At 36.7% G+C, this 13,648-nt stretch overlaps 1 protein-coding gene across 8 annotated transcripts in view; it reads right to left on the bottom strand.

Moving 5' to 3' along the window:
• Positions 1-311: 311 nt before the first annotated feature.
• SNAP91 (synaptosome associated protein 91) overlaps positions 312-13,648 on the bottom strand; it is a 121,267-nt gene continuing 107,930 nt past the window's right edge. For 4 of the 8 annotated variants that reach the window (XM_040983702.1, XM_040983700.1, XM_040983698.1 and 1 more), the window contains 3 exons: positions 13,079-13,190; positions 7,635-7,718; positions 6,624-6,920 (listed from right to left, as the gene is read on the bottom strand). In XM_040983702.1, coding sequence (XP_040839636.1) covers positions 6,654-6,920; positions 7,635-7,718; positions 13,079-13,190 — 463 coding nt within the window. In that variant the 3' untranslated portion in view covers positions 6,624-6,653. Of the gene's footprint in view, positions 1,705-3,437; positions 3,541-6,623; positions 6,921-7,634; positions 7,719-13,078; positions 13,191-13,648 lie in introns of those variants that run through there. The other 4 variants (XM_040983701.1, XM_040983697.1, XM_040983699.1 and 1 more) reach the window with 2 other exon arrangements.

The raw sequence follows: 13,648 nt of genomic DNA on the forward strand, positions 1-13,648 counted from the left end.
GGGAGACCTAGAAGAGACTCTGGACTCCTGGCTTTGGATTGGTTCTACTACAGTCATTGTGGCTGCTTGGGGGGTGAATCACCAGATGGAAGATCTCCCTCTCTGTCTCTCCCCCTCGCTGCATATCTGACTTTGCAATAAAAAATGAATAGGTCTTAAAAAAGAAAAAAATCATATGGGCTTCAACAGTATGTCTCACTCCAAATATATGAAGCTTTTTCCCGTGTTTGTGCATGTCATTGTTCCATTGGAAACAGACCTATTCTCCAAAAAGTAACCAAAGAGAGAAAGTTGTATTTGTGTTTTCTTTGTTCAAGGTGTTTATTGCATCTCAGAGGGCGTACATGCACTGGGTTTTAAACCGAAATACAAAGAAAAGCCATTTTGAAATTGATTTTAAGTAATTTTCCCCCAATACAGTGTATGTTATCCCCACAGTAAATTCAGATACAACCACTTTTAAATGGTACCAGACATCTTTTAAATAATTTGAAAAAGAGGCAAACACCTTTCCAACCCAATAAGCTTTTACAAAGAGCTGCTAAGCCACTAGCAACACTGATCAACAGTGACCTCATTTATGCATCAAAATCTTCAGCCAAGCCATCAGCACAGACAGTGTGACAACAAATTAAAAATGAAAGAATACAGTATGTACAGTAAAGGATACAATTCTCTTAATTAGTTTAAATCCTAATCACAATGGTACAACAAAATCTACTTTGAGCTCAGTTGGAGGATGGAAGAACACTAGTCTACAGAACACAGAGAAATACTAAATTAACAGATGCACATAAAAGTCACAGTGAAGTCAAAATATTTGCAGTAATCAATTAAATTACAGATATACCTTGGGGTGCCTTCAGAATCACTTGAACAGCACGTCTCTAATTGCATTTTTACAGATGTGACAGACACGGACCCTTTACTTTTCAGTGCATTTAATCAAGAATGAATAAATAGGTCAATTTAGATGCAAAAACTGCTCAAATATAATTAAAATATATATTTTAATATAGCAGTGATAAATATGGAGTTCTTCCCATATGATTTTTCATTCTTGATAAGGTAGCTTCAAGGAGAAGTATTTATTAAGGACATTAACTTTTATATTCTTTTAAAATAAAATTTCTTAACATATACAGTGCCACAAAAATAAACATTTCTCACAACAGTTGAAGTTTCTGTGATTGGAAAAATGTACTCCACACCAAAAAAAGTTTCGTATAGTTAAGAGTGTTTTTCTTACTATCTGATATTATCACACTATACGTGAAACAAAGATACAGAAGAAAAGAGAATTTGTGGGGAGAATTTAAAGTTTGTCCAAAAGTCATATATACATCGAAACCTTCAAAAACACAGACGTCTTTCCCAATGGCTCACCACACAGCAGCTGCGTCATCCATCCGTGGGCAAAGTCTAGAGAAGCACTAAAGGCATCAGAAACATCCATTCATTGTTTACGTCATACAACACGCAGAGGACCCAAATACACTACATGTTTGAGAGTAGGGATAACAGCTAAGGTAGTACACATTCCTAATGTTCACTTTCACAGCTGTGCTACACATTTTGGAAGAGAAGTTATGTTTAAGCATTGGGTTTGGTACTGGTGGCTCACTTTGAAACTCTGAGCATCAATCTCACTTGAAGTCTCCAAACTCATTTTTTTTTTGTCAAATTCAGTCACAAAAATTGCAGCTGCAAAGAAAAAGGTAGTTAAGTTAGAAAGCAGACTAGTAATATACTCCTTTTACATTCTACCTTCTTTTCAGTTACACATCACAGTCACAAAAAGCCTTTACACAAAGATTTCTGCCTTAACTAATGTACACTGATACAGTTTTCATAATTTAAAACCAAATTAAAATTTCATCTAAGGAACTTGTCTTAAAATACTTTCATCATACATTTTCATTTTAGATGAAAAGTATATCAACAAAAATTGGAAATATACTTATTAGAGATGTTAGTGGTTAGATGTTCAGTATCAGCTAATCCTTAGAAACAGGCAGTGGGGAAAAACAGGGGAGACCGTGACTTATTCTTTTGTGTCTATTCAATTATGGTGTCAATAAATAGTAAACAAGCGGCAGAACAGAAAAGAAGGGAGTCATATCTGGTGACCCAGTGCCTTCTCTCTCCTACTCCCGATTTCACCACTCATGTTTCCTGTGAACCACTTCCCAAGGTTGTAAGCTTAGCCAGGAAGCTATTTGTGCTTCTTCACAACATGTTGGTCTCTGTGGGATGTAAAATAAGGGAAAAGATGGACTCAAGCAGCTGTTACCAGGATGTATCAAAGTTCCTGGCATATGAGGAGGGCAATAGGCCGACAAAATACTGCCTTACATAGTTTTCTGTGTTGGCCTTGAAACTTACAGATTTTTTATTTATATGAAGAGAACAAATTTTAAGCATTTCACAGATACAGTTCTCAGTACATAATAATTACTGCTCATTCTCTTACTTATGCCTACAGTAGTGCTATCCAAATGGGAATTGAAAAGTTGGGTACAAGGAGAAATACTTGCTGAAGATGTCAGGGCCTTATAATAACATATTATTAATTTATATTAACAGTGATAAAGCAAGAACTCACAAAAATCTGAGTAGCCTTTTTTATAGACACAGGTAGAGGTGTACAATAAAATTACATTAGACAGTGGTCCGAAGACTTCGATACTCCAACTGCTCTTCCTGTGAGAATTTAGGCAAATTACTACATGCCTAAAAGATTGATCATTTTAGCTGAGAAATGGACATAAAAATACCTGGCTAATTTTTTTTTCAATGGACTTGATCTCCTTCTGAGAAGACTAATGGAGTCTTACTGGGAGTTGGATTTTAAAATACACTGTGCAAATATAATGCAATATAACTGCTGTTCTTCAATTCAGCAAGTATCTGTTAAGTGCTATAACTAACAGTAAAACCTTTTTCTTCATCAGTTTCCTTCGGTAAGCTCACCACTGATCATTTTTTATCATCTTTAAATTAGAATTTTAGAAATTTCAAATTTGGTTTTAAAGCAGAAATGCAAAGGGTCATATTCTCTGAGCTTTGTGCACAAAGTGACGATAAGTGAAAAAAAACACTATGTAGCTAAATATGTTCTCAGATGACTTTTAAATGCAACATGGTTAGCTTTCTGTAATAAAGTGGCAATACTAATTAGAAATCTGCAAAGTTTGGTTTTATTAATATCATCCTTGTGTTTTCTAGAATAAAGATAACTTGGAGATTTGTCTTCCTCCTATTTTTATAAACTATTAAGATTTATAAAACACTCATTTAAAAATAACATTGAAGTACTGATAAAAAAGAAATGATTATACACATCTATTCAAAATACAAAAATAACAAATATCCTTTCTGAAATAGCTAAGCATTGTCTAGCTGATTATCACAAGCCCCCAGGAAAAGCTCAATACCTTAAATTGTTTACAAGAAATCCTTGATGTTAAGATCCGCTAATGGGTCCTTTGCTGGAGGTTTCTTGGGACTCTGAGTGGCAGGTGTAGGGCTTGGAGAAAGCTAATGGGGGAAAGAGTCAGCCCCAGAGAGCAGAAACAGAAAGCAAAGAGAGACAGATAAGCATGAGGTGGAACACACACCGCAGAGCACGTCCACACAGAAGATTAGACTGCTAAAGGTTAAAACTCTACTTTTCTTTACTTAGTCACAACACTGTGTTTAACTATGGACTGGTAAATGCTCTGTAAATAATCCGGGTTTCCTTAAAATTCTTTGACATCAAATGTAGTACAACTTGGGGACTAGTAGAACCACTGGACACATGTTAGGGAAAATACAAAAATAGTCACACAGGGATATTACAGATGTATAGTGAAACAAGCTAAGAACAATCAGTTTTTCTATACAAAAGCATTTCTACTTTGCATTTTTAGATCACTAAGCAAAGAATTAAAATGGCTTTCCTTATATGAAAATTGGAAAGCCACTAAAAGAATTACGGAACAATTTTAGTCAGATACACTAGGATTTCATGTAAATTATTTTCAGTGAAATCCAGTCAAGTTTAGGGCCACTATTAGTTTCAGAAGAGCATCAAGCTTCGAGTCATGAATAGTACCAAGTTCCAGTCCCATCACTTAGCCAACTCTCAGGGAAGACACAACATGGTTAGAAAGAAGCATACTGAAGTCTGAGTCAAGCTTACTTGAATGAATAAACTTACCTTGCCTCTGTTTAATCATCACCTAAGTTACTTCATTCTGTGACAGAAATAACCTCTGGAAATGGGTTTTGACAGACATGTTGGTGTGAAAGTCTTAACAATCCGCATATAGTCAGTCTAGATCAAAAGTTCACCTCTATCTTCTTCAGTGTTACTAAACTCCCATGCTGGTAACATGATGCAAATTTCAGAACTTGGGATTCAGAAATGTGGGCAAGGTTGTGTTTTTTTTTAAAGACACAGCAGAGCTTCAGAAAAAAACAGATTTTGAGATTTTTTTTTCTATGTCTAGAAACTGCTGTCTATATCATTTGTTAATCAAATTTTAAGAACTGGCATAATGTTTCATAGAAATTTGAAGAAATATAAATGTAAGGTTTGAAGTTGCTGATAAGATATAAAACTAGAGCATAGGTGCACAGCAAGCAAACAATTAGGTGAGATGACAGTATAATGACACCAACTGAAAAAAAGTGGAATAGCCCAGGCATCAGTGATAAAAATGATTTTGCATTCTGAAGCTAACCCGTGTTTATTTAGTTCTATAGTATAACTGTGCCTCTTCTCTGGTACAGGATATACAATCTAAAAATTACATACGTATGGCATAGTATTGTCTGATGTTATATGAATTCAAATAAGTTCCCATCACAACATCTGATTTTTCATTTTAATTTTTCTAATGAAATATATTGAAGCTAATTACGTATAATGCAAGAAACATAACCATCGAATATAATAAAATGTATTAATTCATTTCTAAAGCTCTCAACATATCAAAAAAATAAGGTTAAAAAATCCTCACTAATACTGGTTTTGAGTCTATAAAAACAGAAACATCCTTTCTTAATAATGGATCTATTTGACCATGAGATAGTCATGATAAGAGATCCTTTTTAGGATTTATTCATGTTTTGATGAAACTTGATCCTAGCCATTATACCCAAAATCTTCTTTACTCCCTTCAAACAACTCTGGGCAGGCAGGCCTCATTGCTTCTCCTGTGTCCTGTGCACAGGTTGCTGCCATGAAGGTCAGGCCTTCTTCCATTTTAAACTTCTCTCTTCATTCTTTTTATCTGGTTACCTTGGACTTTGAGGGGTTAAAATGAAGATTCTAAAAGCAAGCTCTGGGAAGAGGTGGAAGAGGGAGTTAGAGATGGATCAAAAAAGCAAAGCAGTTAAGCAGCACTCCGAAAGCTAGCCTGTGAACAATGTGATATAGACACTCATTTGTAAGTTGAAAATACCGGAGTGTAACCATTTGTGATATCATTAAGCTGTAGTTAGCTATTTTATAAATTTCTGAGTATGCTGCTACTAAAATTATAACGTGGTACTCTGATTCCATCCAACTCAATTTCTTATGGTGAAAATCTTTTTGATTCCTCACATACTCCCACTTCATCCAGGTAATTTATAAGCGGAATCAGGAAAGCATTACTCATCAGAATGTCTATTAGCAGTAGTTTAAAAAATGTTTATAATTAGGCATCTTTGTACATGGAGGGAGTAAATTATGTCCTAAGAGATTTGACCTAATCTAAGTACATTTTCCCTTTTTCCTGGATCAAGTTTCTTTGCTATATAAGGTGGATTCCTGGAACCACATCTCATGGTTTATTGTAACAATGGGATTTATAAAAGCCCCTGTGAAGTTTATGTAAATAAGAAGACTCAGAACAGAAGTGGGACAAGCTAGAAAGACCAATCAAATGACCAGATGATCAGGTCCTAGGGTCACATGACAGTAACTTGTTCCTGAGGGAGAGAGAATGGTTGGAGGTCAAGTTAATTCACAGGGTAATACAGTGAGGGCACAATATCACAGGACAGTGAAGTTGTGGCTGGGTAATACCATGTGTTTGCTTTCACACATTTATGCCATGAGGGGATTCCTTTGCCAAAGATATACTTGGAAACTTCCCAGATATGTCCTGTGGGTTTTTCCCTTTAATGGGTCAAATTTTTATGTTTTTACTATAATAAATTTGTAACTATAAGTTTAACAATTTCCAGAGTTCTGAGTAATTTCAGGGTACTATTTAATTTCAGGGTAGTCATAAAAAATCTTGAATTTGTTACCAGCTGATCAGAAGTGCCAGTAGTAAGGGGAGGGCCTCCCCATCATGTGGCTGGTGTGTGGCGGAGGCAATTCCTCTGGAGACTGCTCCCCCAGACTTTGCAGTGTGGCATACTCACAGTATTGGCAGCACAAGTCTTGGGCTGACTTGACAGCCTGCAAGACTACACCTTGAAACTTTTTTGGCTAATTCTAGGAACACACATTAAAATTCTGGATCGGAAGCACTCATTTCACTGGAGCACATGCCTGGGGTGCCTGAAATATCTGACAGCTCATGAGAAGCATTCTGAATTAGTAGAAGAGGCACAGGTCTTGAACAAAGCTCATTATTTCATTTTTTTTCTAAACTTCATATGGTTTCTAATTAATGTTCCACATTCCTTTTATTTCTGAAGCACCAACTATAAGAATTATATTTAGAAATGTGAGAATTATATTTATAGAAATTCTTCTTAAACAGTTTGCCTGACATGACAGTCTTGTAAGGAGGTAGTGTCACACTGTGGTAGACATTTAGGACACTGACCTGCGTGCCTGGTCCAGCTGCAGCTCCAAAGGGTGGCCTCATCATGGGCTGGGAGAACATGACTGGCTGCTGAGGCATCATAGGCATACCGGTCCCAGCAGGGGGCTGAAAGAAGAGGGTTTCAGAGCGGGAGTAGAATTTATTAGGGCAATGCCCTGACACTACTAGGTTTTCTATGCATTGGGTAATTCTTCAGAACTCCAGGTAAATGACATATATAATTTGTAATTTTGAACCCTGGCTGCTTGTAAGCTGGCAGAGGGGAGAGTCACTGAGGTGAGTTGCAAGCCTGGTTTGGGCACTGCATTGTTATCTGTCTTTGATGCAGCTGATCTTTATAAGCAGATTTCTTTTTTTTTTTTTAATTTTAATTTTTTTTTTTAACTTGGTGGTTACATTGTCGTATGGGGTACAGTTCCATAGGTACTAGGATTCCCTCCCTCTCCTCCCCCCATAAGCAGGTTTCTTGAAGAGAGAAAAAACTTTTTCTTTATAGAAAATGGCTCAAAATCGCGCAGGTGAGAAAAGTGATTAATGGTTGATTTTGATGATGCAGTTAGGATGGCATTTGGTAACTAGTAGTCAAAAAGGATATAACAATATACTAACATTTGATAGTAAAATCAGGTATAACTGATTTTTATTACTTCAGGTATACATATGCCTTAAAAATCCAAAGCAGACTGACTTAACATTCTAAGTTTCACTTTATTGCCTTTCAAGAAAAATTATGGCCCATAGGAGAACTTGTTAGTTTCAGGTTTGGTAAAGCATGTAGGAATGTCAGTTGTAGGAATTCCAGTCTAAGTTGTCACTCACCATTCCAAATCCTGTTCCAGGCTGTCCAACAGATGTAGCCCCGGCAACAGGAGGAACAGAACTGGCAGGAGGTACTGCTCCTTGCTATACACACACATACAGACAAATCACAAAGCAAACAAACACACAACAAAAAGAGCCAAAATAATTTAATTTTAAAATGACAAAATATAATTTTAAACGTACACAATCCAAGTATATATATATGTTGGCATGTAAAGAAGTCATAAATTTAAGTTTTAAATAGAAATAAAAAATAGGAAATGGTTTTAACACAACACAATGGTATAACAGGTTATGGCTTGATGGTCACTGTGTGGTGCTGTTGGGACTTGTTGGCTTGCAGCTTATTCCCAGGACTGGGCTGCTTCTCTACCTTCTTCTAACTTATTTTTACTGTAAATGAGCTATACTTCTCTAAGCTTGTCTTTTCCTCTCATGATTTCCCTTGTCAGATACCATGCTAGATATTCAAGGATCCCGTTCTCCTGTGTATTTTAATGCTTAATTTCTTTTCTTCCTTCCAGTTATGTATAACTTCTTCCTGCTTTAAATTTGCTTCTTCTTAACTTCTGACTATGTACATATGTACAAATTTTAGCTGTACCCTACTCAGTCCCTTAAATATAAGCTGATCATTACAGTGTGTCCTAATTAAAAGGGAAAAATACTATAGTTATGTCAACTAAAATGATAGAGTAAGGAACTCTGAAAATCCCACCAGTTGCAAAAGCATTGAAGCAACAGCCAAAATCTACCAGAAACAACTGGGTATTTGTTTTGTTTTGAGGTGGGTGCGGGGTCTCCCCCCAGATTCCTCTACCCCATGGCCAGAGGGGATAATCCTGCTGCCTGCCACCCAACCTCCGGCCCCCCGAGAGACAAACAGACTGACAGGGGTTCTGTCTAAGCAGTTTTGATTTATTGGGGAAATTCAGATCTTATATAGGGTGAGGGATAGCCTCAGGCCAGGAATTTCAGGAATTCCAGGAGGGGAGAAACTAGGAGCCACCTCCCATGGGCCAGGGGCAGGTGAGTGAACTGGCCCTGGCCAATCAGTCTTTCTTTGAAACAACTTGACCCCTGCCCTGATTCACGCCCAGAGCTCTGTCCTTGCCCGTCATCTTGCCCGCCATCTTGCCCGTCATCTTGCCCGCCATCTTGCCCACCATCTGTAACCAGTGACCTTGACTGTTAGTTGCCATCTTATTGACTTAGTGACCTCTTGGCCTCTGAGCCCCACAGGTAGGGATGACTCTGGAAATGAACTAAAAGCTCTCATTAAACAGGAAGTACTTATTCAAGAAAGTCCAAGCAAGAGCAACTAGTGAGTGTGCTGGTGTTCTAACTCATTCCAGTTCAAGCCTCTGTTCAGCTGAGCCTTATGTAGCCTTGTAGATAACATCACACATTTTCACCAGAGGCACCAGATTAGGTCTGTTTGTTTTGTCTTCTGTGGGTAGATCCTTGGAAAGACTGGTTTGAAAGGCTTATCTTTTTTCCGTCCTAACTGGGAATGCACCTAGTTCAAGGTCATTGCATTAAGACATTTGTGGAAAATATTTTTAAGTGAAATGTTTTGGTTCTTGCTGTCTGGGGCAGTGGATAACATTCTGCATAAACAGTGGAATAAATGAAATGTTTTGGAGGAAAGGCCAGAAAATGTCGTCTTGAGGATTAAGGGTTTGAAAATCTCAAACATACTCCTGGATAGTTATAAGGCCATGAACATGGCCAGAGATGTGCACTTGTTCAGGAAGGGCTAAAGATGCATCCAAGCTAAACCTGAGCCTCGATGTGAGTAATAAGTAGAGTTAGACAAAGCTCTTGACCAGTTGGTTGGGTGGGAAAACATGTTCCAACACACAATAGAGAGATTTACTGATTGGGAGATAGCTTTGCTTCTGGGAGTTTAAGGAATACCTGTTCAATAAGCAGCTAATCACTTAGCTAAAGGTAGAGACTTCGATGTTCAAACAACACAGACTTTAAAGAGTTACTATAGACAATACTAAGCAAAAACCACAGGTTTAACATTACTCATCCAAAATGCTTGGGACCAGAAGCATTTCAGATTTGGGAATATGTGCATGAGTGTAATCAAATTTCTTAAGGGATGGGATCCAAATGTAAACAGAAAAAATATTGTGGGCTAAGGAGTTAATTAACATTAGTTAAACTGAGCAGTAACAGGAAATGGGCTTGCTAAAAATACCTAGACTAATTGGACTCAGGCATCCTATTGTTTGGCTAAAGGACTTGGGGGAAGAGTATAAAAGGAGTAATAAAGGGAGACTTGGGGAGAGACTTCTACCATCACTGGTCTCCTGTTGGTGCTTCATACCCAGACACTCCCTGTCCATGCTACTGGCTCTGCTGGCTGGAGCAAAAATCATTCATGTTGCACACATAATGTGAATGTCATTAAGAATCATATTTCTAGAGCACCTGCATCTCAACTGGGATATGTCACATGAAATCAGGCATTTAATTTTTCACTGGAACTTTAAAAGTTTCAGATCCTGTAGAATTTCAGATTTCATATTTTTAGTTTAAGGAGACTCAATTTATATTTTATAAAATGCAGTAATGATAAGCTTCAGGAAGATGGCAGAATCTGATTTCCAGTGTTACCATGTTGTGTATTCAGAACATCTAATTTTAACAAAAATTTATGATGCACACCACCCCCACCAGAAAACAAAGACAACCCAAGAACATAAGGCCTGACACAGAAGAAAAAAAAATCTGAAGTCAATGACCTAAACTTCTAGTTTAACAAATGAGAAAAAAAAGAAGAGTTAAGTAATACCAAAGCAAATGGAATGAGGTCATAACAGATTTTAGAATTAAAAAATAAAATCAGAGGAACAAAGAGACAACTCTCTGAAAAGACCAGTTGAAAATTTTAAACTAGATAAATGAGAAAAAGGAAAAAATAAAATCAAAATCAGGAAAGAAATTGGGTGTATTACTATCGGCTTTGCAGAAATTAAAGGAATTATAAGGATGTTATATATAATTATATGCTAACACATTTGAACTTAGACGAAACAGCCAAATTCCTAGAAAGAAAATGGCTACCCAAGCTGACAACAGAAAATCTGAACATGTGTGATATGATAGGTAGATAAGAACATCACAAAGAAAACTACAGCCAAATATCCCTTTTGATACTGATGCAAAGATTCTCAACGAAATATCAATATATCAAATGTAATAGCACATTAAAAGGATTATATATGACTAGGTAGGATTTATCCTAGGTCTGCAAGGTTGGCTTAATATATGAAACTATCTAATACAATGCATCACATCATATTAATAGGATAAAATAAAAATACATACTTGCAATGAATTCTTATTTTTATGTTGCCTCCAAATCCATTTTTGATATTGGTTTAAATTTACTATATCAGAAATGTGGCTTGATTTGCTCCTGACAGTTTCTAGTTCTCTGTCTCTTCCTAGCTCTTGGAATGACTGATTCAGAAATCTGCCTTACCCACCCCCCACTGCCTCTGGTAACTGCCTCCTTTACAGGCCAGCTAAGTATATCCTCCCCATCCACCCTATTGACCTGTACAACCTGCATGTGCAGATACGTCACAGTGACATGCTCAGTCACAGCAGGGCTCTACGGAGCTCATGCCAGCTGGTTGTAATTCCACCAATTACAACTTCTCCACATCCAGGAATGGTTTTGATCAACATGTTCCTCACTCTCTCTAGCTCCCTACCCATGGGAGCGGAGCACCTGTGATCTGGACAACTCCTCAGTTCTGCTGAGAGATGTTTTTAACGCCCTCTTCTCTCTGGGATCTGGAAGTAATAAAATTGCTGCAGTCATTTCATTCATTTTGGTTTGCTGCTTGCTCTGTGTCTTACCTGACCAACATAGGCAAATGCAGTTTCGTTCTAGGTCAGGGCTCTCCTAGAGAGCGGCTATCTCAGTAGAAAAAAAAACTGGATATGTGCTAGATGAGAGCTACAAGGATGTCTGTCAGTAGACACAAATTTCCCATGAGCAGGACTTGGGGTCACAGGACACACACTTAGCCATTAGGTTATCCAGCACGATAAAGTAGTGTCCTGTGAAAAGCTGAACTGCCTATACCCACAGCTATCTTCCTTGACTGTTACTTTCTTAAGAGAGATCTCAACACTAAATTTTAAAATGATCACAATGATCATTTCAATAGATGCAGAAAAAGCATTTGGCAACATGCAACACATGTTCACGACAAAAAGTACTCAACAATCAGAACAGAAGGAAATTTCACCATCTAATAAAGGCGTCTGCAAAGTACCTGCAGACATACCTGGAGGTAAATGACTGCTTTCCCTAAGAACTAAACAAGAATATACTGAAAGCTCTAGGAAAATGAACTAGCAGCAAAAAGAAAGACAGCTAAATTTACCACTTTACAATTTCAAGGTGTATGATTGATTTAAAAATACACTTGACATAGTTACCTAATTCCAAAGCCTTACCATCATCACCATATGAATCACAGCTCCTTTCAATTTGCTCCCTTCTTCCTATTCCTTGGCATCCAATAATTTACTCCCCTTTTCTGAAAAATTGCCCATTCTGGACAGTTTATATAAATGCAATCATATAAAATGTATACCTTGTGCCCTGCTTCATTTGCCATAACATTTATAATACAATTTAACTGAATTTATTTCCATGCATGATTATTTAATTAAGGATGCAAAGTGATGGTTAAATATTATTTCAGCAACAAGGAAAACATGTTATGAAGAGAGCCTTAGGGATAAGCATCAATTAGATAGGTGGAGGTAGTAAGCAAAGGTGGGACACAGCAAGTGAACTTAGCAAATTATCCAGCTTTGCCTGCAAATACAGGCATGGACAGAAATTCAAAACACACAAATAACATGTATTTAAATCTTACAGAAAAGGTAATGTTAGTAGTTTCAATTTTAAGGTATAGGGTTTTAAAATGAAATTTCACTTACACAATAGAAAATTGCCCAATCTTTCTGGTAAGGAAAAAAATTCTCATTATTTATTAAGAAAATCAAGAAATTTGGGCAAGAAATACGACAAGATACATACAATACAATATGTTCCTAATTTTGAAAAATCAGGTTCATAATTTTTAAGTACAGATTTTGGGTCAGAAAAATGGTAAGATGCATAATGATCATAGATAATTTTGAAAAGTCACTTCTTATAATTTACAAACCTAGAAAAAGCATCAATACTATTTGAAACTATTTAACAAGAAAAACATGTCTATTTAAAAAGAAAAACATAATCACTATTAGATTTAAAGCCAATGAAACATTTTGGTAAATTTTGCATCTTGTTTGTATTTTTTCAATGAGGATGTAAACGTATCAGTATCAAAGTAAACAAAAGGCACCCTGATAGCAAACGCCCAGCACGGCCCTGACCTCTGCTGGCTACATACCAATGGTGCACTTGGTGGAACACCTGCTGACCATGTTGCAGGAGTTACTTTCGGCTGCCAGTTAGCTCCACCAGTCAACTTTTTCTCTCCAGCATTCCACTGAAGATCTCCCCTAAAGTCAAGTAAACAAAACAAAAAAACATGAAGAAGTAGTTAAAAATACATGAAGTTTTGGATTCTCTAACTTGGTTTAGAAGAATCTTATTCTCACAAAAAGTTTTAAGGTACATCAGTGATGATGGTACTTGCTTGGTCTTAGATTCAACTACAAGCTGCCTTACAGCAACTGGAAGGCATCATCTAGGAGCAATCACATCTCAGTTTCAATGACAAAATACACATCTAAAATCAGGGCATTTTTAAAAAATTATTCTTACTATCCTTCCTTAAACTTACTTCACAAAAGATTTTAAAACAAGTGTTAAACAAATTGCAATGAATCCAGAACTTTAAGCTATTAAATTACTCAAATTAAAATTGCTAAATATTTTCCAAGTATAACTTAATGACAATCTGTAACACCGAAATAATTTTGGGGGGATGTTCCACTAGAAAAAAAAACAATGGCTT

This window comes from Ochotona curzoniae, unplaced genomic scaffold (genome assembly GCF_017591425.1).
Source record: "Ochotona curzoniae isolate NIBS_2020 unplaced genomic scaffold, NIBS_Ocur_1.0 contig_3819, whole genome shotgun sequence".
In the NCBI taxonomy this organism is placed as follows: Eukaryota; Metazoa; Chordata; class Mammalia; order Lagomorpha; family Ochotonidae; genus Ochotona; species Ochotona curzoniae.